Source organism: Dermacentor variabilis, chromosome 4 (assembly GCF_050947875.1).
Source record: "Dermacentor variabilis isolate Ectoservices chromosome 4, ASM5094787v1, whole genome shotgun sequence".
In the NCBI taxonomy this organism is placed as follows: domain Eukaryota; kingdom Metazoa; phylum Arthropoda; class Arachnida; order Ixodida; family Ixodidae; genus Dermacentor; species Dermacentor variabilis.
In genome coordinates, this window is record NC_134571.1 from 91,110,585 (window position 1) to 91,136,984 (window position 26,400).

Below are 26,400 nucleotides of genomic sequence, written 5' to 3' on the forward strand. Positions count from 1 at the left end.
AGGATTTCCAGCATCAAACATTTGGATCACTACTGGGAACATTATTTTTGTACGCCTCCGTTATTTATGGTCTACCTACTTTTCTGCCACTAAACATCCGATTGCCTCCTGCTAATCTATACTGCGGACATGTTTACTTTCCCCCTGCTATCCCTGAAGACAAGGGCTTCAAGAAGACCAGACGTGCCTAAATCGACAGCTGGGTATATTATCTGTCTATTCCAATAAAACATCCTTCATCGTTTCCCTAGCTTTACCGCAGCAAGCCCATGCTTATTCCTTGGTGTACGTCGCTTTATAAAGACGTGTTCTAAGGTATCCTGATTTGGTTTCAAAAAGTAACTAGCTCTCCTTTGACTTATCATAAATTGTTTCTTTCCTGATTTTGATTTTTTTTTTCTATTAGATAGGTGCTCATAGCAGTTTTTTTTCCACTGCCACCACCCATGCGATTGTCTCAGCCTCTCTGACTTTGTGTTTGACGTTTTTTTTTTTTTTTTGCCACGTTGCTTACCATACAGATCGCATACTTGCTGGTAAGCCTCCTAGTTTGTTTCCTAGACTGCCGGGCAATGTTATTCCTGTACATATACCTGAACACTCTCTTAACCCATATACGCTGTTTCATATTCCTCAGTGGTTCTTCAAAACCATTGTTACTCTGAGCTTCCCTCACTTCGAAACTTGCCCAGCCCATAGTCGCCCTGCAGAGCTTCATTCGTAGTTTTTCCGTGAGTGCCCAATGCGAGGCCTTCCACTGACCTTTGGTTACCATCGAGTCTTCATTTTACCCATGACATAAACAAATGTAAGTCCTGGAACCACTACACCTTTTCACATACCCCAGAGCACCTCGTATCTATTGGACCCCCATAGCGCTCTGTGTTTCATTATGGCCACATATCCCTTCCCTTTTGCTATTTTGTTTCTTCTCACGTTTCCATATATATATATATATATATATAATATCCTGTTTCCAATAGCCTTCGTTTACCCATACACCAAGATATTTGTAGAGTTTTTCCCGAGGTATATCCTGGCCCTATATTGCCTCTGTCTCTTCACTGTTTTCATTGAATACCACAGAACCTGATACTTTAACGCTGTTTTACTACTACTAAATTCTTACATTCATGTCCACAGATACTAGCCAGATGTTGCATATCAGTGTGCTTGTTAGCAAGCAACACAATGTCATCCGCGTAAAACAATCCAGGAAGCTACTGCTCCGCTATTGTGGCCGCCTGTTTGTATGAGAGATTAAACCTAATATCGATTACTTCTGGCGCCCTTTTTATCCTTATCATATACACCACAAACAGTAGCGGGTATAAGAGGCACCCCTCTATTAGTCCCCTGATGATATCAACTTACTCCTCACTCCTCATCCCTTCCCAGCCAGTGCAAGTTGTATTTTGTAGGTAAACGTCCCTCAAAAGCCGCACATGGTTGTTGACTAAGCCATCTCCATCCAGAATATTCCACAAAATGTTGCGGTCTACGTTGTTATACGCTGCGGTAATATCTAAAAAAGTCGCATGTAATGGTCTCCTTTATTCACTGAATATCACAATACACTCAGTAAGAACAAATAAGTTATCACTGAGACGTCTACCGATTCTGAAGCGATCTAAATTTCGCCCAATATGCAATTATGTTCTGCCCATGCTTTTATAATACGCTAATTTATACGTCTGCATTGCTAATCTGTATATCACCGATGTAATGGTCAACGGTCTATATTCTATCTCCCACCCTCCTTTTTATTTTTATAAATTGAGTTCATTCTACCTTGTCGCGAAAAGTTTACTATTCGCCTATCTGGTAAGTTTTTTCTGCTGCTTTCAATAGAGCTTCCCTGTTTATTGGTCCTAGGTCATTAATCCACCTAACGGTAACCTCGTCTAAACCTGTGGTTGTTAAAATGTTTGGGAATTTTTCTTTCAGCTTTCTTCCAGTTGAAGTATCTCAGCACCAGCTCATTTTCCATCTGGTTGTCGTTCATGTTCATTTTCTTCTGATAAGTCACCTCGACATTGCCTTGAAATGATTCGTCCGTTATTTTTTCGGATGTAATTTAATGCCATGCCCCCTTCCAGTTTGTTTCCATCTTCGTCAAAGATATATTGTTGTATTGTTCTGGACTGCCTGCCTAATAACTTAATCGCTTTATAAAATATTCTATATGCGGCTTTCTTTTTCTCACGTATTTCGGACACTCTACCTTGTCATACGTTTTCGGTTTCCTTTTTTCCTTTCCAACAAACGAGTTGCTTCTCTCTCATTTCTCTCGTCATTACACTTAAAAGCTCACTGTAGAGTTTAGTTTTATTGAGACGCATGAAGCGAAGTGCACGGGAAAGTAGTACCATCATGTTCAATCTAAACCAATGCTCATTGAGTGTATACTTAGATAAGGGTGCAGAAACGAAAGGTCATTGCATTTTCGCTGTGCGGATATCGAGGAAGGTAGTCTGGAATAGGGGCACGCAATCTCGCGCACTGAAAACCCCATTTTATTGACCGTGAAAAACAACTTAAGGCAGAGGCAAACATTGCTGCCTGCTACACGTAGTCTTGTTTTCAATAAATCAATTGCTTCCTGCATTCTTTTCTATACCGAAGATAGCAAACCCGTACAGAACGAATACATTACAAAAGTTGAATTATGTTTGTTATTTGTAAGTTTGTGTGTATCGAATTACGTGATATATAGAACCATTTTGTTATGCGCAAGCCTGTTCAATATAACCGAATTTCACTGTAAGCAATTTATTGGCGTGGTTAGTAAATAACTAAGTTCTTATTGGCAAAAAAGAATTATGGTGCGTGGTTTCTGTCTCTACAAACTACTGAAAACGAATCGTGTCGAACATGTTAGTACAAGGACGTCTGACGCATAGCCTTGTTATTGTAATGTTCACTCTCGTTAAGTTCGGCTACTTCGTTTAATGTCGTCCTGCTAAACCCAGCTAAGACGAGAGCACAGGAATAAGGCGCAAGAGGCAGGTGCCTCGTATCCCCTGGGGTTCTTGTAGTCTCTTTCTGTGTACTGTTTTTAGAGCGTACTTCCAATCTTTTTATTTTCCCAGTTCAGGAAAACGATTACAGAAGGGCAAGAAAGATGGTACATGTTCGATCTCGGGCTCCTTTTCTGTTTCTCTAAAGATAAAATTCAAATTTTACTGCAGAGCCCCTTTGTTCTCCTTGCCTTTCTTTTTTTCTTTTCTAAGTTATATCGACCAATTTAGGATAGAACTTGACATTACAGTAATGCTAGCCAGAGGAATAAAAGATTGGAAGAGCAAGCGCAACATGCTGCTTGTGATGACCAAAAAAAAAGAAAGAAAGGAAAGAAAGAAGGAGAAATATGGCTGATGGAATCAAATTTAAAGGCGGGGAACATGTTTACCAGATTGCGGTGTGTCCACAGTTCGACAGGTAGGCCTGTCTTCTAACTCAACCATGACACATCTAGCGGCAAGAGTGCATGCTGCAGAGTTTCTTTTTAGTTCAGAAAACGTTTTTTTTTTTTTCATGGACATAGGGGGCGCGCGGAGAAGAATGTTATGGAACATTGATATCGTGCTGTCAAGTGAAATCCAGCATTCTTGACACTTGGGAGCCCATGCGAAATTCAATATAACGGACGCCGTTTTGTCATTACATGCGTACGCACCTTTGCAGTCGCAACTATGCCAGAATAGACGGGGAATTCTTGTCACTTGGAAAAGCCGAATCTTGATGCGCATTGTTTGGTCCTTGTCGACAAATGTTTTCTTCTCGCGAAATGTTCTTTCATTGTTTTCGACTTGTATCCTTTTCTGAAGATACAACGGATGTCTAAAGGCATCGCGCTGCATGTTCCTTTGCTCACTATTGTTCGCATCGACTTCCCCCCTTTTTTTCTCGATGGAAAAGCTTTAGCCATGACCAATAATTTCAACATGCAATAATCATAAAAAATAGTAATGTGACGTACCCTATGAGATCAACAGAAAAAGACTTGTAAAAAAACAACAAGCGTAATTCACTTTATTTATTCACGCATCTTCTTATATCAACCAGTTCGATATAACATTGTTTATTATTATTTACAAGCGCCCACTGCATTGATTCGGGACGAAAACATTGAAAACATCAACCAGGTTCAGTGTTCGTTTGAGTAGGTGTCAAAGCATGCATGCGCTTGCATGTGTGCACACAAGCGCAACAGAGTTCCTTACTGGGCGAGCTGGTATTTACGCTTGCGAAAAAAACATACATGCAGCGAAGAGAACCTCACATGAGACATAGCGGTAGTCCGATCCAGCACTGGGCTTACAACAAATTACGTGTGGCGTGCGTCGAACGCTTCGGTTGTTTATTCTGTTTCAAATATATCTTCTTGTTTTCTTTTCTTTCGGTTCAACTGCGCGCTGCTACCGCCAAGTTTTCCACCTCTCTCTTTTGATGGCTGGCTTTTCTGACATTGGAACAGCAGAAACGTATACGAAGGATCGTCCACGGGTAAATGCAGCCAATGCCCAACGGCATTTGCGACAAGGGCAAACTGTAAAACAGTAGCTAATAGTACACGATCAAGAGTGTTGACATTGATTTGAGCTTTTACAGAGAAGTTCGACTATTTTGACAACGGACAGCACACTCGGAGTTTACTTGTTTGCTTCTGTGCCAAACGATACGGCGCATCGGCTGTTTCTTTTTCCCGTGGGGGAGATTTCCCAAATAAAGTTAGCTGTAAGTCGAACGCTCGTGCCCTTGACGTCGTCCACTTGCATGATAATCTGTTCGCTGTCTCCTTGTTCTCTCACACACGCACATACACGCGCACAAACACACGTACACACAGATAGACACACACATTGTCGCACTGGGGATTGGTGAGGATAGTCCACTGGAGGCGCCTCTCCCACTGCTTCCCACGCACGGACACCATGTGTGTGCGATAAAACAACGGAATGTCTTTTTACGGAGTTTGAACCTTTCAGCACTAAATGTTCATTGCGCGAAGGACAACGGAGTCACGGCATTTGCTTTATCGTTCGAGGGACCCTTCCAAAAGGATTCTCGGACGGATGATCACAGATATGGTGTTTCTCTGCTGCCCACCGGAGGCATCAGGACGCGCAGACCTCCGTCACCTGCGCAGAAGGCAAGATGCACATGACTGCTACATTTCGGACACTGAACACAATCTGGTTTGAGATAAGGTCTAATACCATGCCCGAAACGATACACGCACGGCTTTTGTCGCTTGTTGCTCAGCGGCAACTATTGTTCTATTGAGGTGGAGGACGCTTTACAAGGTTCCTTTTCAGAATGGCGTGAGAGAGAGAGGGAGAGAATAACTCTATTGAATTAGGGAAAGGGGGATACAGGATTAGGAGCTTGATGGGTGGGGCCCTAAGTCCAAGGCTCCACTGGATTCTGCCGCCAGCCGAACGTGATCCAGAAGAGCCTTCTGCACCTTCGGGTCATAGCTGGCGAGTTGTGCCTCCCATTTCTCCAGTCGGTAAGTTAGAATGATGACAAATTTATCCGAAACGTACTGTGAAATGTAGCGAGTTCTCCATACTGAACCTTTATCGATCTGAAATATCGTAACCGCATACATTCGCTACATTATTCTTGCAATTGAAGATTTGTAATTTCCTCGGCATTTTAGAAGTTATAATGCGCCCTCTCGGATCACGACTTACTGAACAGAACAGCAGCTTCGTAATTAACATGAAGCAGTGATGAAAAGACGATTATAAAATGCATTCTCATTATATGGTTAATGCATAAGTTGATAGTGCATTTAAACTTGCCTATTCTTGAGTTTTTATCTTGATGAGAAGCATAAATAATGTGCGTGCGTGTGCGTGCGCGTGCGCGTGCGCGCGCGCGCGTGTGTGTGTGTGTGTGTGTGTGTGTGTGTGTGTGTGTGTGTGTGTGTGTGTGTGTGTGTGTGTGTGTGTGTGTGTGTGTGTGTGTGTGTGTGTGTGTGTGCGTGTGTGTGTGTGTGTGTGTGTGTGTGTGTGTGTGTGTGTGTGTGTGTGTGTGTGTGTGTGTGTGTGCGTGCGTGTGCGTGTGCGTGTGAGAGAGAGAGTGAGAGACAATGGTGCATCGGACTATTTTTAGAGTTAATATTTAGGTGTTCAGAACTGAAATGCCCGATTATGCTGCGCCATTTATTTGGCATCTGGGTAGCCAAAGCGGCTTACCATAATCTGTAATGGCCATAGATATACGAACTTTTAAGCTAACTGGTGATAAATGATGGCTAGGTCTGAGACCTATGCCGGATCCCTCCAGTTAAAGCTATTTTCAGTCACCATTTCTTCTTTATTTAAAGAAGGATTCCGGGCGAATTTTAAGAGATAAGAAAAAGGTTTATATTCAAATGTACGTGGTTAAGCTTTACAAACATGGCTCTAACTCTCGGAGCGCACTACATGCTAGAGAACAGTCTGGTAGGCTAGTTGGTACTGCATAACTTGAGGCAACGCGCAAAAAAAATGAACGAGGACAAGAGAAGGCAACGAAGGCACAGCGCTACTAACAACTGAATTTTTATTGCACATGGTTACGCGAAAGTTAATAATTCTACAAAGAGGCACCGTGACTGCAATAAAAACACCGAGAAGCGTTTGTTTCGTGCGTGGAAGGAGCGGTATACCGTATTCCTATAGACTTCGGGAAGGAATACATTGGTCAGACGGGAACGTGCCTGGCTTACGGGAGCATTCTAACAATGTTAATAATCAGGTAAACACTAGTCACCTAGCTCGACGCTGCTCGCGTCGTAGCTGTAAACCCTTGTTTGACAAATCACAAGTGATATCTAGGAACCCAAATGAAGTCACTAGGGAGAATACCAAGGCATTCGAAATGATCAGAAACGATAAGTGTGTAAGTTACCCCTCTGTGTCGCTGTCAAAAACAGAAATCGTATTCCTATCGCGGTAGCGGCCTATGGTGAATGATTTTGCCTGAAAGAAAACTATGTGCGACAGTGACTTTTTCTTCTAATTGTGCGATGGTATATAAGTGGTAACAACGTGCAATAAAAATTCAGTTGTTAGTAGCGCTGTGTCTTCGTTGTATGCTCTTGTCCTCATGTTCTTTTTTCTTCTTTTCGTTTTGTCTCAAGTTATACATGCTAGAGTCTTTGCATGTCCAAGCCTCTGTCACACAGCAGTCCAGATGCGCTTTTTATGCCGTTGATTTCCCTCTTTCACTAGTCGAGGGAATTCACTGGCCAATCACAAATGATGAACCGTTGAACACCTCATGTTCCCAGCGTCCCACCGTTTTTTGCCTGGCTCTCTTGTCTCCAACGTCCCACCGCTTTGCCAACTCTCTCGTCTCCAACGTCCCACCGTTTTGCCGGCTGGCTGTCTCCAACGTTGCACAATATGAGCAAACCACGTGGCAAACTGTGAACCCGCCGTTGACGTCCTTCCCCCTGAACTCCCTCCCAATGCCTCTGCCATCAATTAGTGACCTCTTCGTGACGGTCAATCAGTCAGGCTCGGAAGACTGGCCATCGCAGTAGTCGGAGGGCGAAGTTGTTGTCTTGAAGAGAGCTGTCATTTCTGGACATTCGAAAAGCCGGAGATCTGGAACATGGCAGCCTGTCCGTAAGACTCAGGTGAAGCTCATTTTGTCGCCTTGAGTGAACGATGATGTGTGGAGAGCACCCAGGACAGCTGTACGTCTGCCGGCGAAGCATACTTTGCTCCGAGTGTTCATTAGTCGACCGTTGTCAACAATGAGCTGACTCTGGCATTTAATTTCTGGCGATAGGGTGTTCACTGTAAAATGTGTTCGCCCTTCAAGAAACATCTTTATTACGACAAACTACAAAGTGTAGCTGCTATAACTGGCACACACGCTTACCTTTAACAAAAGATAGTTTGTTGAGTTCACGATCACACTCGGCCTCAGACACTTCATGAAGGTCGTCGTCTTCTGCATTTATACAACGTTGAGGCGAGTGTTCAGTGTCGCTGCCGGGGCCGTTATAAGGCGGTCTGAAAAAAATTAAGAGACAGAGATTAATAACTTTGTAACCAGTAATGTTAGCTAGAATTAGGTTAGTTTCTGCTTGCAATAATTACGAAAAAATTGGGAGGCGGCGTTACTAACGCTTTGAATACAACATTCTTTCTAATTGGCAGTACTATGTAGTCACTCTAAAGTAATATTTAAGAACACTACTGAATGGCCCACAACGTGAACAGACCTCTTAAGTGAAAGCAACTGTCGTTTTACTATACCGAGAAAAGTAACATGCTCAAGCGCATGTCTGTTCCGCGAGCTCTGTCAATATTAAATTCTCGACCTGAAATATATATATATATATATATATATATATATATATATATATAAGGATGTTGCTGACGACAGAATGTTGGACAGTCTGGGTATCTGGGTAATTAATTTCTCTGTTTTTAGGCGTTTCATTACCTTTCTTTTTCTGGGGAATCACATTTTAACGCGCATTGTGCACATGGACCAGCGTCATTCCATCCCCTACTCATGTTGAATTTTAACGGCCCAAACGAACAAATGAAAAGACAAGAAGGTGACCAACACGAGCCACACAAACAGCCACAATGATTAAGAAAAAATTTGCTCACAAACGCGTCATAACAGAGTTTATTTCAAGTACTTCGGACGTTCAAGAAACGACGTCTAGTACTTCAAGATAACAGTCGTACAGCATACATTTGGGACATTAAAAAGACAAAAGCTTGGCGTTTATAGGGAGTGCGAGAAATGAACTAGCTTGCCAGCACCAGCGGCGTCTTCAGACTTTGTGAGCCTTTGTGCGCCAGTGCAAAACCGTCTCCCTTTCCCTCGGCCTGCGAGAGAGCGAGGGACGTTCTAAGAATTACGGTGCCAGTCTGTCTGCGAAAGCGATTCCAGCCTGAACACGCCGATTGCGCATGCTTCGGTCGACGGTTTTCGCTTCCTCCCGGGTTGAGAATGTTCCCGGGAGTAAGCCTCCTTTCCCGGGAGGATATGCGCATAAAGAAAGTGACCTCGCTAGCCGAAAGCTTTCGTCCTTACTTTTAGCTATTATCGGGTTGTGAAACAAACCGATCTTTACGTAACGGCGTAATTAAACATTTTGTTGCTGTTTTTTTCTTGTTTGCTTGCTCTTGCGCTATGTCGCTTCGTCTCCCTCCTTGTCCTCTCTTGTTATTCGCCTGGTCGCTGCGGGGCTAGCGCTACTCTTGGGACTCGAGAGTTTATTGCGACAACTCCCCCCAACTGGCTATAAGAAATGCCTGCTTTGGCTAAAGAGCGATTTCAGAAAGTTAATAAATAAATAAATAAATAAATAAATAAATAAATAAATAAATAAATAAATTTGGAGCTCTCCTTCGGGGATACTGCAAATGATGCAGTTCGGTTTCTAAACGTTCGCTTCACTTTACTCCGTCTCGATTTCATTCATTCATTTCATTCAACAAAGTAACGTTCTTGAGAACGCTGGTGTCAAATTTCTTTGATAACGTCTCATCGTCTTGAATTTCCATCTCCCGCATTCCCCGTCTTTTCTCTGATATTGCAGTCCTTTTTGCCTGTAACATCAGTGGCTTTACTAGCTATTCCCCATCACTGCCATGTCTTTAGAAGATAAAACAAGAAAAAGTACCGGAGATGTCGGAACAGTTTTAAGCAGATGCCACATATAGTTTCAAGTGTAAATGGCTAGTTGACAGATGACCTAATTTGTTGGAGTCATGGGCAAAAAGAACTACGTGACTTGTTCCAATTAAACGTATGGTTTGATTAGTCTTTGTATGTCTTAAATAGTGAATAAGTGCAAATTATCGTTTAAATGATGAACGGCGGGGATAATAGCGAACAATCGCGCAAGTAGCTTCCGCGGATTTTGAGAATTTATTAAGAGTGCTCTGTCGTCAGTACACCAAGTTTCTAAAGTTAGTGCATTTCCTGTTTGCTACTGAGACGATCTGCTATGTACGATACGATGGTACTAGCGGGAATTATGCCTTAATCGAACACATTTATTTGGCCCGTTAATTCCTAATATATATAGCAGTCGCCTGAAGGTTTACATTCCTGCGAGAACGCCTACATGAAACAGTGCCCATCTATTAAATTTCCGTCAAATTTGCCAGCTTCTTGAAAACAGCCGTGGTTTGTTCAAAAGCACATGATAGCTACTTACAGATAAGAGAATAATGCTGATTCTCACGTGTGAATAATGCTCATTCTCTGTTGGGAATATATGAATAAGACGCAGTTCTTCGTTTCAAAGAAGGGAAGGACAGTCAACGTCAACTATTCTTAGGCATCAAGGGAACAAAGGGCACTGGTATAACTAATACGTGAATAGAACTGAATAAAAGTTCATATGGTGTAATAACAATAACTATCTCGCCTTCACTCTAAAAATCTTTGCACCCTTAAGGGTGTTTTCTTGTGGCACTGTAACAGCCTTACCGTCAGTGCCTTAAAGATGTATAGAGGACAACAGCGGAGCTCTGACGAGACGCGCGATGACAAAAGGCGTAGTTGAAAACTATGTAATTATTCTGACAGCCTTGGGCGCACAGAAATATCCGACAAGAGAATTTCACAGGGAGAGACAGGAAACTCTCCTGACGGATATTTCAATGCGCCCAAGGCTGTCAGAATGATTGCATAGTTTTCAACTACGTCTTTTGTCATCGCGCGTCTCGTCAGAGCTCCGCTGTTGTCCTCTATAAATTCTTGTAAGGCCCTAACGGTATGGGTGTCACAGTGCGACAAGAAAACACCCTTAAGCGCATAAATATTTTTACAGTGTTCCCAAGAAACTGCAGAAACGGCGCACCTTCGAAAATAGTTTTTCTCAATATCAGCCACATGAAATGTGATCACACCCACTAGCTCCTTCGATTACTTTGGTGGCACGCTTCTTTTTTCGTGTAGTAACATGTGACGGAACAGTTACCTCTTCTCTCGGAATCATTGCCGAAAGCAGGAAGAAATTACGACAGAACAATGGACACACCTCAATTACCCATGCACTTTTTGCAGCTTTACCCGTGCGCGGCTCCAGTAATCCGTCTTCCCACATTATAGTTAAGTAACGCAGACTGGGAAATGAACGGAGCTCGCACTGACCGACTGGATGTCCGGGATCTCCGGTAGTCGGAGGGCTGCGCCGTGCTGCTGATCAACTGCGACGAAGGCACCCACTGCTGGTGCGAGCCAAGCTCCCGCACCTGATGCAGCCGACCGTTGCGGCGACGCTCCAGCGTTTTCCGCCCCGTGTCACAAACCTCTGTGCCGCCCAGCCGCAAGGGCAGAAGGCAAGGATAGGAGGCAAAGGGGGGAGAGAAATATGCGAGTTCGCTGTTAGATTCTGTATATAGGTACAGTCGCCAATGATGAATGCGCACCGACGAGCTATTTTGGTCCAGCAATTCGGCCTGTTTTTCTTGAAATCCTAAGCGGTGGATCGAATCCACGAATTCTACTAATGCGATAGTTCTTCTGTTATTTTATTAGCTCCTTTAGGCTGATGCACTTCAAATATCAATGCAGGGCTTGATGCCATGTTTTATCTGTTACCTTTCCTCTCGCAGTAACATCTTAATGTAAGGTTGTAGTTTCCAGGCCGTGCGCAGTTACACTGCAGATATTCTCTTCTCTGTTACTGCGAACGCGGGTGAATTTACGTGACAATATATCGCAAGCACTGTTTTTTGGGTTCCTCTTTTACGCACGAGGCATAGTTGCTCTTCGCGCAGTGCTTAAATAAATATACGTCGCCATTAGATATACGAGGCCTCAAAACGCGGAATGTGCCATGGTACCGGGCTTCTCAGTAGGTTACGCATGTTGGTTTCGCTGTCCGCCCTCTTTTGCCTACGGCATTCAGGCAAGAGCATTTCATTGACGAAACTGGTAATAAGCTAAGCACAAAACACGTAAAAGCACGAAAGAAAGAGAAGAAACTATTACACTTGGGGTGACGCTACTGAGGCTGCAGCCATTTCACATGAATTGCGCTCATATAGCATGGCAATGGTAGTTACACATCGCGAAACGTACGAAACTACACAGCGTTGATGCCACTAACAAAGCAGCGAGTCTTTGGAAGCAGAATCCCTCGAAGCTGCGATGTACATTCGGGTGAATGATTTTGAAGTGGTCACCGAGAGCACCCTACAGCCTAAACATGTCCTGCATGCGGCGTTCTTTGCACCTGTTGGTCAATATTTATTGAGCCTTGAAACAGCAATCAGTTAGCCTATGTCAGAGAATTACTGCGGTTTTATTTATTAAGGAGAAGATCCTAAAAGAAAAATAAATTGCACGAATTAGGTCCTGTATATTGTCAAATCGTTCAATAACCCTGCTATCTAACTTGACATATGATGGAGGATGCATCTTTTACTTGGCGTTCTCACAGCTGCAATCAGCAGTTGAGTGAATCAGGATTTGTAGTTCTGGGCAATAATAGGTCGATGAGCCTTCTGGGATTGATTTACAACTTGCGAAATAATCAATCAATCACTGAAAGGATGAATGTAACATACAGCTGCGAAATTATTTAGTGTTATAGGCAACAATTAAGCTACGGTGCTATGTCGTGAGCAGTCATTTACCTGTCCTTAGAAAAATAAGAGTTTTGTTCATTACTAAATAAACAAAACAGCGCCAGCTCTTTTTTTTTCAGGTTAGTATTATTATTATGTCTTTGCACAATAGCAAGCATATGAATATGTGCAGAAGCGTGGAGAGGTGCTGTGTAGATTCAAGTTTTGAGGCCGATTACCGTGTCGTCGCACGAGTCCCTTTCTGTACAGAACCTGGTACGCAGGCCAGAGTTCACAGTCCAACTGGCTAAAGCAACCTAAAAACACGTCCGCATTGCGCAAAGTGAGAGAAAGAGAGTTAATGAATGGGAAAAGCATCAATAAATTTCAGAGAGCGTCTTTGTGGCCAAAGCATGGGCGCAAGGTTAATTTGTAATGATTCTCATAAGCAGCAACAAATACGTTTTTACGGTTATGGCGAACTCCTACAAGAATTCTGCCACGAAAAACTGCTTCCTCTGGTTCACTCTATTAGTCCTCTCTTTCACCAAAGAACCATTATTGCTGCTCTATGCAATCACAGTAGAGCATAAAAAGAAAGAGAAAACATTTCCACTCGTGACATCAGAACCAAACATATGAGCCCCTCTTTCCCTTACCCAATGTCAGACTGCTGCATGCATCAGGACCAACACAGTTACTTTTCCCTTGTGCATAACACCGGCATTAAGCTGTTTTGCAAATATATTAATTGTGCTTTTGAAGAATAATCCGTACATACCGCATTGTATGCGTACATAAATTGCAGAAATATCTATCTTTACCAACTATCTCAAAGCTAAGTCACTCCAAGCCTTCTAGAATTCAATTTGTTCTAGAATCCAAGCCTTCTAGAATGCTTTAAGAATTCTTCAACTTTAAAAGTTTCGTGCAGAACCAGCTGCAGGAAGCGAAATATCTTCGCTCTTATTTCCTTTGGATTATGCAAATATTTTGTCTCACATTTAGCAAGTGGCTTGCAGTTAGTTGTGTTTCGCATTCGAATGGAGTTCGCAAAATTAGTCGACATATCTGTGTGTAAGCTATACGCTAGGCTGGACAAAAACATGCGAAGCTTTATTATAATGGCGGCAAGTTTATGTATCTCTTTCGAAGAACGAAGCCACTCCCTCCCCCTAACAACCATTGTAAACCTTACAAACGTGAAGTAAAGATGTCTGTTGAAAAAAATTGAGAGAAATGTGTCCCTTGCAAGAGGTTAATGTTCAGACAGCATAATTCAGCCATCAATTGCACATATAAAAGAGCTTAAGTGATTGGTGCAGCTCTCCGAACACAGCGAGGAAACAGTAAATGTAGAGGCGCAAGACTGCGACGCCAATCGGCATTTCTTCCTGCGGTCAAACTGCTCAATATGCTCGAATAATGCCAAAAAAGAAGTGAAAAGTTTCAAGCAACACAAAGAACACAACAAGCATCACAAGAAAAGTGTGCAGTGCTATGGCGTTCACAATGTGAAATGAAGTGCTGGTGACTGCAAGTGCTGGGGATACAATGCAGTGCGGTGAATATTTCCAGCGCAGTATAGCAGGTGGGTTACCAGTAATAATTTGCGTACTAAGCGGTAGGTCGAGCTGAAAAAACAACAGTTCTCCTGATTTCGCACTTTTGGCGTGTATGAACCAAAATTTTAACTAAATGAAATGTAAAATAGGGCGAGTTGGCAAATGCTCACAATAGTTAACTGCAGCGCAAGATGAGATAGCGCAAGCTTGAGAATGGAGACATCACACGAGCGCTACATCTAAGTGCATGAAAAACGCAGAAATGCTTTTTTGAGCCAACGCCCGGACCGATTTGAACGAAATTTGTAGAAAGTTAAATTTTAGTGACTCTAGGAAGCAGATTTCTAACATAGGCCCTGGATTTCCTTTTTTTACTGAAGCGGCCTGAAATTAGTGTGTCTAAAAAAATGGAAGGACGGTGTTTAAAAATCTGTAATTCTGCACCTAAAACAGATACCGCAGTCAGGTAAACTGCATTCGTTAGATAATTCAAAGCGGACAAATTTTGTAAATGCATCTACAGCTTAAACGTCCATACAATATTTACGAGGGCCTTGCAAATATGCTACTCTCATATTATTGGTACATTTCAGGGTGGTGCAGATTACACAATTTTCTTCACTTCAGACGTATTATTCTATGCAATTTACACAACTGTGATATCGTTTTTCCCTGCCGAATTACAAAGTTGTAAGTTTATTAGTTTCGTTTCCTAGAATTTTGTGATGTCGAACAATTCTCATATAAAACAAACAGCCTAAATAAAAACATGCTTCCAATATCATTAGATTTGAACTTTTTCTCAAAATGCAATAAATCTCCCGAAATTCCGCGCTGTGGTTACCGAGCAAAAACAATTTCTTCAATCCCACGTACGGAGGTAACAGCCTTCGAGATAAAGCATTCCCTGAAGCGACAATAAACAACGATGACGATAAATTCCAAGAAACTGTTCCTATTTCTATATATTTAAGCTTTTTCTACCCAGCAGATTCCGCGATAGCAAGCGTCGGGGTGACTTCGCAAGTGCGAAACAATAAGTGAGCAAACTTACTGGATCGTTTGTCATTGAATAATGGCTTCGAGAGAGATTTGAAACCCCGTGGGAAACACGTGGAAAGAAATTCCACTATGGGTGCCTCTAAAACTTCTCTGAGCCACGGCGTTAAAAGTTTCCCGTCATGTCCGTATCGAAATCATCATTTAGGTGAACATGATAGCATTTCTCCTCCAGTCTTTCTTTCTTTTTGCCTTCTTTTTCTTTTCTGAAATGTGCTCGTCCCATTAGTTTCACTCGGCATAACTGAAGCAGTAATATAAACGGAGATTTCTTGCAGTGCCTTTCTTAAGTGAACTACTGCAGCTCAGCCAAACGTGCGCTCAGATTCCTGTGTAATCATGTGCATGGCGTCATAAAGCAATATAATAGAGAGTTTTAGAATTGGGGGCCCAAGCGGCTTGGGGACCCAAGAAAATTGCGCGCCACAAGTGCGCATGCGCAGAACCCAAGCCAGTCTTGCGTTCTTGCGTTCGCGTTAACCCAAGACCCAAGAATCGAAAACTAGCGTGGGCCCCCAAGCCGTCTTGGGCCGCCCTCGCGGGTGACAGTGATGACGTACAGCAGATGGTCGCAGAGCAAACTTTATTTACTTCAACTGATTTTCGCCATTTCACGCGAGTGAACTCAGTTTTTTCGCAGCGCGACACAAGAAAACACCAACTAAGAGCATCGCACACTTAATTTGTAATACTAACCGCTACTAACACAGTGATTACGTTTCTTACATTGTTCGCTCTTTTTGCTCAAAAATGCATTCTGTTCGTTTTCACTTGTAAGAAAAAAGGTTCCTTCTTTTTTTTTTTTTTTTTTTGCTTTCAAGCACCTGTCTATTTTCCACACTGCGGCGCCCCGAGCGCTCAACCCAACGCTGTCTGCGTTCGACCCAATCCTCAAACTCTGCTGCTCATCTAAACCCAAGAGCAACCGACGCAACGCGGCTTGGGGGCCCAGTGCCTTGCGCCCCCAATTCTAAAACTCTCTAATAATTTATCTCTGCAGAGAGAGAGAGAGAGAGAGAATAATGCAGAGAAAGGCAGGGAAGTTAACCAGAGGTAGTTCCGGTTGGCTACCCTGCGCAGGGGGAAGGGTTAAGGGGGATAAAAAGAGAGACAGAGTGGAAGGGGGAGATAGAAAGAAAGGGAGACAAGCACGAACAAAGCGCGTACACTACAGAGCGGTAGGGGGCGGCATTCTTAGAGTCTGTCGTGAAGCCTCGTAGACCGCAAGAACATTAATAGCGCGAGTAAGGCCTTCAACGCGGATGTTTTTTCGGAGCATTGGCCTAAAGCTTTTAGTTCTGAAAGTGGACGATTGTCCAGCTGGTCCAGTACTCTGCACATCACTTGTCTCTCAGCATTGTATCGCGGGCAGACACAGATAATGTGTGCGAGCGTCTCGTCGATGTTACATGTGTCGAACGTGGGGCTCTGCAGTTTACCTTAAGTTAGTGACTGGCCAAACATGCAACGCAGCCGCAAATCTCCCTCAAATGACACACGTAAAACGCATACCTACACCAGCATTTACTTCAGATGACGCATGGAGAAGGTAATAACCTTCTCCTCACCTTACGAATCACCTTACGAATGGTTGAGCTCGTCCGTCGATCCATCCATCTGCGTGCGATGCTCTGAGCATCGCACGCGTAATGCAAGACGTGGGATCGTTCCCCACCTCTAGCAAGTTGTTTTATCATCCACTTTCATTGCCATTAATTTACAATTTCTTTAATTCAATTAGTAAGTACAAGTAATTCCCCCTATGTTTTCCTTGGCGTCCTTGTTTGTTGGTTTCTCATGATCTGATTAATAAAGATTGGGCCCCTCGGTTAACCCCCTTTCTGCTCGTTCGATCTATCTTTGGCGCACAAGCCTATTCGGTATAACCGAGTTCGACTGTAAACGTTTCTCCCCCAGTGAAAAATACGTAAGTAGCGTGCTTACATGAATTAACTACTATGAGAAACTCAGCCAGGCATTGGTGCTTCACTACCAACGCTTTAAGTGACAAACTGAGTGCTTTTTGCAAATTGAGGTGCATCGCATGCTTCGAACACACCTGATAGTCGGAGTTGCTTTTGCTCTACGACGGTCACGAGAAGCGTCGGTTTGAGGCTGTAGCTGCAGGGGCAGCCGTAAAAGAGCAGCAAAAAAGGGCAGAACAACGGGTAGACACAGACCACAACACCACAAACATGATAGCCACGTTTTACAAGCGTGTATTGAGCTAGCTTTCATCTTCACATTCAAACATTGTCTGTACATTCTGCATGGCGTTTGGTGAGATTGTTGAGTCGTCTATGTTCAATTTTATTCGTTCCAGTTCAATATGCACTTCTCGTCATGACACCCTCACCAGACGTGCTGTATTCTTTCACACGCTATTTACATTTTCCTCGAGAAGCATGTAGCATTGTTATTGCATATCTTCGCTGCCAACTTAAGAATAAAGCAGTTAGCCTTAGCTCAGAATTAGAAATCAAGCAACACAGTCGTATGCAAGTAGGCTACACCATTTTTCTGATCCAAGCAGCAGAATAAATGTGCCTTAGACTATTATATTCTACACGCTGTTCTATGGTTGCTACTATAATTTTAGTAATTATAGTCTTGTTTTGTTGCTGTCACGCACTCTCAATAGGCGTGGAAAAGGCAAATCAATATCAGTATTCATAAGCAACTGCTCAGTGGGGATAACATGAGACGCACTGAAACAAAGCGCATGTATCGAAATGAAAGAAGTCACAAAACGAATACGCACTTACGGGGCACCTGATAGAGGTTGGTAGCAGGAACAGGCGTAGGTATGACACGCTTCACTTTAGAGTAGGTCTCTTCGTCTCCGGGAGGCTGCGCATACAAGGGAGGACATCCATCAGTGATGTCAGAAAGGCAATATCAGAAGTACGGTGATTGGATATTTCATAAGAACGCCCGTCCATTCTCAGCTGTGTACGACCCACCATGCAGAATGCTGCATGAGTAACACATTTTACAAGTGACAGTCGACATTCGACAGTGTCCTTACAAAAGAATAAATAGCTTGGACAAGACGCCTGACGAAGACAAGCCTTCGTGTAGAAGCGTTGGCTCGTAGCAGCAACATTTCTTGTTCGTCATCTACAGTTCATCTCCTTACGTAACCATCTTTCTGAAGCCCTCTGCCTTGTTCAGATACCTGAAACATTGACACATTAATGGGAACTGTAGTATACTTCCGAAATGAAACGCGATATGTAAACATTAAAGTTGAAGCGCCCATATATGCAATTACTCTTGAGTGACATTATAAGTTGCTATAAATCTGGACCCTAATCGTGATGAGGATTCTTATCTAGGTGCAGGTGCTAATATTACGCCAATTTCACATTAACTGGAGAAGGTGGACACGCAAATGTGGGCATTAGCTCGTCCTAAATTCAGGCGTTTCATTCTGTGAGTATAACCACTTTGTAAAGAACGTTTCTTTGTACAATGTGTAAAGTACACATTGTTGAGCATTTCTTGTTTTGAAGCTTTCTTTCTTTCTACAGCGAAGCTGTATATGGCTAGATTCCTGAAAAAAACTGCGTGCGTCTATCGAGCCGTGTGTGTGTGTGTGTGAAAACTTTTATTGTAATGAAGTCCGGCAGCTCGACTTCTTAAGCCAAGGCGGACCGCTGCCACTTGGCACTGTCAGGGCAAGGCCTTCAGCGACATCAGGGGCCCTCTGGACGGCCCTTGGTTGGTCTTGAAACAACGGGCTTTTAATCCTTTTTTCCCACTGTGTCCATTCTTCAACGAGGTTGGGGTCGCGGGACACCCCGCCAGCATATGTCTGATTCCAATGATGCCATTACAATCGTTGCAGTCCATCTTAATCTCCCTCTCTAGATATGTTAATGTGGTACGGCGCGGGATATGTACCTGTTTGCAATAAGCGCAGTGAGACAGCCTGAGCCCTGTTCAATTTTGTATGTGGCAATGGGGCTTGGTTGCGTCCTAAATAGTAATGTTTTGTAACGTCGTTGTAAGTTATTAAATGATCTCTAGTTTCCCTGGCTTGGTGGTGAACGGCTCGGTTGTGACTGTCATGGTTAGTAAATCCTCGTGCCAAGACATGAGCAACCTTATTGAGGTTTACCCGAGTCTCGTCCACTTTCCCCATATGCGCAGGAAACCATGGGATTTCCGTTCTCATAATCCCAATATTTTCAAAAAGTTTAGCTGAGCCGTATAGATCGTGAATCTCTGCCCTCACGTGGGCCTATCCCGAAGATAGTGTAATACCGGGCCGAGCCGCGGCGGAGGTGAAACAGGCTTTAAACATTCCGCCAACTTGCAAAAATAAGTTTAATATCTTAGGTCCAAATACAACCCCTGTCAGATATTAAGCTGATAAGAACAGATACTACAATTTTACCCGCATCGGCCATGCCTACCTTCGCACCGTCCTCTCTTTGTCGGCATTCCTAGCGCTTACGTATCTCCTTTCCTTCCGCTCTCTCGTGGCGGCGATCCCGTAATCGTTCTTCCCGTCGGGCAGCCAGGCGGAAAGAAATGCAAAGCGCCCATGTGGCCCCGATCCCGCAAGGATGGAATGTTTCACCGGAATTCAGAAGGATTTCATAGAGAACCAATTTTGTGTGACCTGTGTTGTGTGTGACCCACTTATGGTCTTCGAGTGAACTCAAAATCATTACTGCACTGCGGGACGTCGACCAACGCATGGTCACCATGCATAAGGTGAAGCAGTCTGTTCCCCCGGAGTGCGGTGACGCACGTGTCTGTTCTACGTGCTGGAATTCGTTAGTAAAAGGTGTGGCGTGTTTTGCAACAATACATGGACACGTATAGCCCCTGGTGCGTCATCATCTTTCGAGGCTCAACATTGTAGAGGTGCGACCAGTGGAGCATGGCCTTCCATTTACGTGCATACGGCGTTTGGCGCACGACAACGGACAGTTCGTCATTAATAGGCCCACATACACAGCTTTGCCGGTCATCACCCTTCACAGAGTTTAATGGCACTGAATTTTTTAGCTTAGCCTTGCGACGACAATGGCGAAACCCTCACGCGGCAAGAATACGGTTTGCAGACACTAAATTGCCTTTTAGCAGTGAACACGGGAAGGCTCAGGTTGGATCCCAGGCATCGACGTCGTGACGCTCCTTCGTTAGCGTCACTTTTCGATCCCTGCTACTCGTGTTCAGACGTGACTACACAATTCGAACACCACTGTTTTTTATAGGAAGCTTAAATCGTGACAATGAACCAGAAGAATGAACCAATAGTGGCTCAATCACACGTGCGTTAGGGAAGGAAGCAGGGTGGAAACGCGCCGTCTTCCATCGCGCGAAAGGCCCCCGGGGGAAAGGAGGGACGGGGGGGGGGGTCAGTCCTACTCAGGCAGCAACTGCGTATCGCGCGACCGCGCTCGAGCGGCGCACGACTATCGCGGCTTAACCTCGCGCGTGCAAGGGAGGAAAGCGGGGAGGAAACGAGCCGTCTTCCATCGCGCGCATGGCGCCGCCGGGGGAGGGGGCGGGGCGACATTGTACTCCGGCGATTGCGCGGGCGTGTGTGCCCTATCTTGAAAGCGATCTGCATTAGGGGCTGATTCTAGGCGCGACGGCGGCTCAAAACTGTGCGTGCTGCGTTCTCGCCACTCAGTTTGCGTTGAAGCGAAACAGCACGAAGGTCACATTGCTCGCTGCTACTTTCGCGCTTACTCACGCCAGCGTTTTGAGAGCGAGTGTCCAAGGTAATCGAATGTTTTCCTGTGCGCGCTTCCTCCATGCTTGTTAATTTAGATAGTAAGTGAATGTATGCAATTTCTTATGCGGCCGATAAAACTATGTTATCCTTACCTTTTATAGCCTTCTATGCATTTCTGCATTTGCTATCGCCATCGATGGTTCGCATACCTGGCGAAACTGCGGCTTTTTTTCCGTACCATTTCTCCTTTTTCCCCAGTACACGGTATCTATAGTCACCGAGCCTGACAAAGCTACAAACGTTTGGCTAACGACTTCTTTTTCTGTCTTTCTCTGCCTGCCACAGAAACAAAAAAAAATGTTGTGTTACGCTATGAGTGCTTAAAATGAATACTGCAGCATTTGGATATTAGATGTGCTACTGTGAAGGTATGTTTACTGTGAAGAGGGGAAAAAATAGAAAGTTGAAATGCACATCATTTACTCTAGCCACCTCGTAACGTGAAACAAGAGTGGTGGCTCAGATGTCTTCTTCTCGTTTTTTTTTTTTGATTGATGCTGAAATAAAGCTATCCTGGTCTGTCGTGCACCTTTGAGAAGGAGTCTTTCATGAATAAACTATAAGTTGCTTTGTGCATGCACTTCGTTAACTATATACCATCTTTATTTCTGTGCCACCACGTTTGTGCATTAATAATCAGCACCTTCTATCCAGTGTATACTGAGCCGGGTAGTAAGCTTCCCTAGAGCCTTGAAACTAAATAATAAGAAAGGATACGTGGCTTAATTTTTGTGCTAGTACTTGGCGCGAGATGTTAGCGGACCTAATATAGTAAAACTAAGTTCATCTTCAATGTTTCCGCAGGCAACACATTATCAAGACCTACGGGCAAAATGAAAGCGTGGTCTGGATATTTAACGCCGTCTTATGTCAGGATAGGCGAGCAGCACGAACGAGGCTATCTACTTGCGTACGATGAATATAAATTACGTTTTACCTAACCCTTCACATTCTACTGACGCCATTATGATCGCGCAGGTTGGCATCGTCTTATCGTAATGTCAAACACAGTCGAAATGCCTAAAAAATTCAGACGTTATGGTATGAATAGAATAAAACAGAAACGGCTGGGTCTTGAAGTAATATTCTAGTCGTTACGATGCGCGCCTAACGACCATTCTTTGTTTGCTATAATATCACAGTCAGTTATTTACATTGTTATCGTCACTGGAAAAATGTTTCCCTTTTTCCCTTTTCCCCCTTTTCCTTAGCCCCAGTGCAGGCTAGCAAACCGGATGCTTGTCTGGTTGATTTCCCTGCATTTTCTCTCTTTGTTTTCTCGCTCGCTTTTCTGAGGAAGCCGTATTAGTTTTCATCATCATCATCATCAACCTAGTTACGCCCACTGCAGGGCAAAGGCCTCTCCCATACTTCTCCAACTACCCCGGTCATGTACTAATTGTGGCCATGTTGTCCCTGCAAACGTCTTAATGTCATCCGCCCATCTAACTTTCTGCCGCCCCCTGCTACGCATCCCTTCCCTTGGAATCCAGTCCGTAACCCTTAGTGACCATCGGTTATCTTCCCTCCTCATTACATGTCCGGCCCATGCCCATTTCTTTTTCTTGATTTCAACTAAGATGTCGTTTACCCGCGTTTGTTGCCTCACCCAATCTGCTCTTTTCTTATCCCTTAATGTCACACCCATCATTCTTCTTTCCATAGCTCGTTGCGTCGTCCTCAATTTCAGCAGAACCCTTTTCGTAAGTCTCGAGGTTTCTGCCCCATATGTGAGTACTGGTAACACACAGCTGTTATACACTTTCCTTTTGGGGGATAGTGGCATCCTGCTGTTCATGATTTGAGAATGCCTGCCAAACGCACCCCAGCCCATTCTTATTCTTCTGGTTATTTCAGTCTCATGATCCGGATCTGTGGTCACTACCTGCCCTAAGTAGATGTAGTCCCTTACCCCTTCCAGTGCTTCGCTACCTATCGTAAACTGCTGTTCTCTTCCGAGCCTGTTAAACATTACTTTAGTTTTCTGCAGATTAATTTTCAGACCCACCCTTCTGCTTTGCCTCTCCAGGTCAGTGAGCATGCATTGCAATTGGTCTCCTGAGTTACCAAGCAAGGCAATATCATCAGCGAATCGCAGGTTGCTAAGGTATTCTCCATCAACTTTTATCCCCAATTCTTCCCACTCCAGGCCTCTGAATACCTCCTGTAAACATGCTGTGAATAGCATTGGAGATATCGTATCTCCCTGTCTGACGCCTTTCTTTATAGGGATTTTGTTGCTTTCTTTGTGGAGGACTACGGTGGCTGTGGAGCCGCTATAGATATCTTCCAGTATCTTTACATATGGCTCATCTACACCCTGATTCCGCAATGCCTCCATGACTGCTGAGGTTTCGACTGAATCAAACGCTTTCTCGTAATCAATGAAAGCTATATATAACGGTTGGTTATATTCTGCACATTTCTCTATCACATGATTGATAGTGTGAATATGGTCTATTGTTGAGTAGCCTTTACGGAATCCTGCCTGGTCCTTTGGTTGACAGAAGTCTAAGGTGTTCCTGATTCTATTTGCGATTACCTTAGTAAATACTTTGTAGGCAACGGACAGTAAGCTGATCGGTCTATAATTTTTGAAGTCTTTGGCGTCCCCTTTCTTATGGATTAGGATTATGTTAGCGTTCTTCCAAGATTCCGGTACGCTCGAGGTTATGAGGCATTGCGTATACAGGGTGGCCAGTTTCTCTAGAACAATCTGACCACCATCCTTCAACAAATCTGCTGTTACCTGATCCTCCCCAGCTGCCTTCCCCCTTTGCATAGCTCCTAAGGCTTTCTTTACTTCTTCTGGCGTTACCTGTGGGATTTCGAATTCCTCTAGGCTATTCTCTCTTCCACTATCGTCGTGGGTGCCACTGGTACTGTATAAATCTCTATAGAACTCCTCAGCCACTTGAACTATCTCATCCATATTAGTAACTATATTGCCGGCTTTGTCTCTTAACGCACACATCTGATTCTTGCCTATTCCTAGTTTCTTCTTCACTGTTTTTAGGCTTCCTCCGTTCCTGAGAGCCTGTTCAATTCTATCCATATTATAGTTCCTGATGTCCGCTGTCTTACGCTTGTTGATTAACTTCGAAAGTTCTGCCAGTTCTATTCTAGCTGTAGGGTTAGAGGCTTTCATGTAGGGTGGAATCGGCGATGGGTAAAGTCAAAACAAAATACACTATACTGATGGGCGACTTCAATGCCAGGGTAGGCAAGAAGCAGGCTGGAGACAAGTCAGTGGGGGAATATGGCATAGGCTCTAGGAATAGCAGAGGAGAATTATTAGTAGAGTTTGCAGAACAGAATAATATGCGGATAATGAACACCTTTTTCCGCAAGCGGGTTAGTCGAAAGTGGACGTGGAGGAGCCCGAATGGTGAGACTAGAAATGAAATCGACTTCATACTCTGCGCGAACCCTGGCATCATACAAGATGTAGACGTACTCGGCAAGGTACGCTGCAGTGACCATAGGATGGTAACAACTCGAATTAGCCTAGACTTGAGGAGGGAACGGAAGAAACTGGTACACAAGAAGCCAATCAATGAGTTAGCGGTAAAAGGGAAACTAGAGGAATTCCGGATCAAGCTACAGAACAGGTATTCGGCTTTAGCTCAGGAAGAGGACCTTAGTGTTGAAGCAATGAACGACTATCTCATGGGAACCATTAAGGAGTGCGCAATAGAAGTCGGTGGTAACTCCGTTAGACAGGAAACCAGTAAGCTATCGCAGGAGACGAAAGATCTGATCAAGAAACGCCAATGTATGAAAGCCTCTATTAGTTTTATTTGGGATTAAACGTTACTTTCCTGCAAGTAACAGTTTTCATTTTTAGGAAACTTTGCCTACGTTTGTGGAAATTTAAAACATCTTTTTGCTGCTAATTTTGATATGGATGCATTTGATGATCCGTGTTCCAAACTTTTGCATTTTATAATGTTAACGTGTCGGCTAGTTGGTTGAACATCTTGAACTAGGGAACAACACGAAAGACGAGAACGCAGAAGAGACACAACAACCACACGTAGCGCTATGCGTGTGGTTGTCCTGTGCCTCTTCCGCGTCTTCGTCTTTCGCGTTGTCGCCTAGTTGAACTGCATTTTATGAAATGACAAGGGTTTACACTTTTCTTATCGCGCTTGGAAGTTTGTCTTACATATAACATCACGTAAAATGTGCAATAAGCGTTGGAGAAAACACCATTGCTGCATAGAGAGGCTTCGGAATCGCAGTTTTTATCGTGATTTCTTCTCTGAAATAGGTTGTGGAAGGAATGGAATGTTTGAGAAATTACCACGCTAGCCTGAGACCTACTCAGCTCACTGCAAGAGCACTTGCTCGCACCTCAACGCACGACATTCTATTAAAGTTGCAAAGCGTGCGGCAGCTTAGACAACATCGTTCGTAGGCGCGGTCAGGCCGTAATGGCTACCTATTTTGTATCTTCCTAAATTCATCGACCCAGTCACCGAATTAGCGGGAGCATGATTTTCAAGTACCTAGTCCTCAATGATGACGAAAACTATCCTGAGGAGGTATCAGTTTTCGAAACAAACGGTGGTGGACCTGTGAGCGAAGATGGATGCTGACAACAAAGTAGCATCGAGCACGCACCTATACTCCGTTCCATACATAGCAGTGAACGCTGTAGAAGCTACGCAAGAAGTTCGGTCAGGAAAAGTTACCAATCCGCGCGTTCCGTCTATGCTTCGTTGCTTGCCAACAGCGTTCGCTCGCGCAAGCATGCAAAAGAAGAAAAATAATCTAAAACAACGCATTATCAGCCGTATACCACAGTGTGTTGTGTTTGTTCCCAAGGATTAAAACTTGTTTCATTCAATAGTGAGCCTATACAAAAAACAGTCGCTCACAATTGCAGTCAAACATCGAGCTATATCTAGATGCGAACGAAGCAACTGAAAGAAGTCTCCCTGTGTCCTTTTGATTGTTAGCAATACTGTGTTGTCGTTATTTTTGTCCTAATAGCATGCTTGAGACCCCACAAGTGTAACACGAAAGGTCTTCAACTTACATTCCGCGCCGAAACCAGCCGCTTGAACAGAGAAACAAAGAAATACTAACATATTAAAGAGAAGATTTATTTGCGAACGCTTTCCTTACCTTGCTATGTGTTCTGCTAATGACTTGCGGATTCGCTCACAGTTTAAAATATGTACCCACGTGCCATGTTGTGGGATCGACCCTCGGTCCCCCAGCACATGAGTCCGATGTTCTAACCATTAGGTCCCAATCGCACCTATACATCTAGAGTTCCAAGACTCACTCGCTCTTTGAGATGATCACCGAGTGTGCCACATTAAGTAGGACGGGTGCATGAGAGCATATGCGCGTGCACTTTTTTCTCTAAGCCAAAGACGCAGAATGATTTGGGTAAAATTAGACATTTGAATAATGGGCTTTACGAAAGCTTCGCTTCACGTAGATTCCA

At 43.9% G+C, this 26,400-nt stretch overlaps 1 protein-coding gene and 1 pseudogene across 3 annotated transcripts in view; both read right to left on the reverse strand.

Moving 5' to 3' along the window:
- Nucleotides 1–4,010: 4,010 nt before the first annotated feature.
- LOC142579494 (cell adhesion molecule Dscam1-like) overlaps nt 4,011–26,400 on the reverse strand; it is a 605,191-nt gene continuing 582,801 nt past the window's right edge. Inside the window, exons 23-28 of one of the 3 annotated variants that reach the window (XM_075689737.1) lie at nt 17,943–18,031; nt 17,241–17,302; nt 12,797–12,874; nt 11,137–11,296; nt 7,888–8,021; nt 4,011–5,144 (exon numbers count right to left, since the gene is read on the reverse strand). In XM_075689737.1, the coding sequence (XP_075545852.1) occupies nt 5,083–5,144; nt 7,888–8,021; nt 11,137–11,296; nt 12,797–12,874; nt 17,241–17,302; nt 17,943–18,031 (585 nt within the window). In that variant the 3' untranslated portion in view covers nt 4,011–5,082. Of the gene's footprint in view, nt 5,145–7,887; nt 8,022–11,136; nt 11,297–12,796; nt 12,875–17,240; nt 17,303–17,942; nt 18,032–26,400 lie in introns of those variants that run through there. The other 2 variants (XM_075689738.1, XM_075689739.1) reach the window with 2 other exon arrangements.
- Nucleotides 19,417–19,596, reverse strand: LOC142580585 (U2 spliceosomal RNA; annotated as a pseudogene).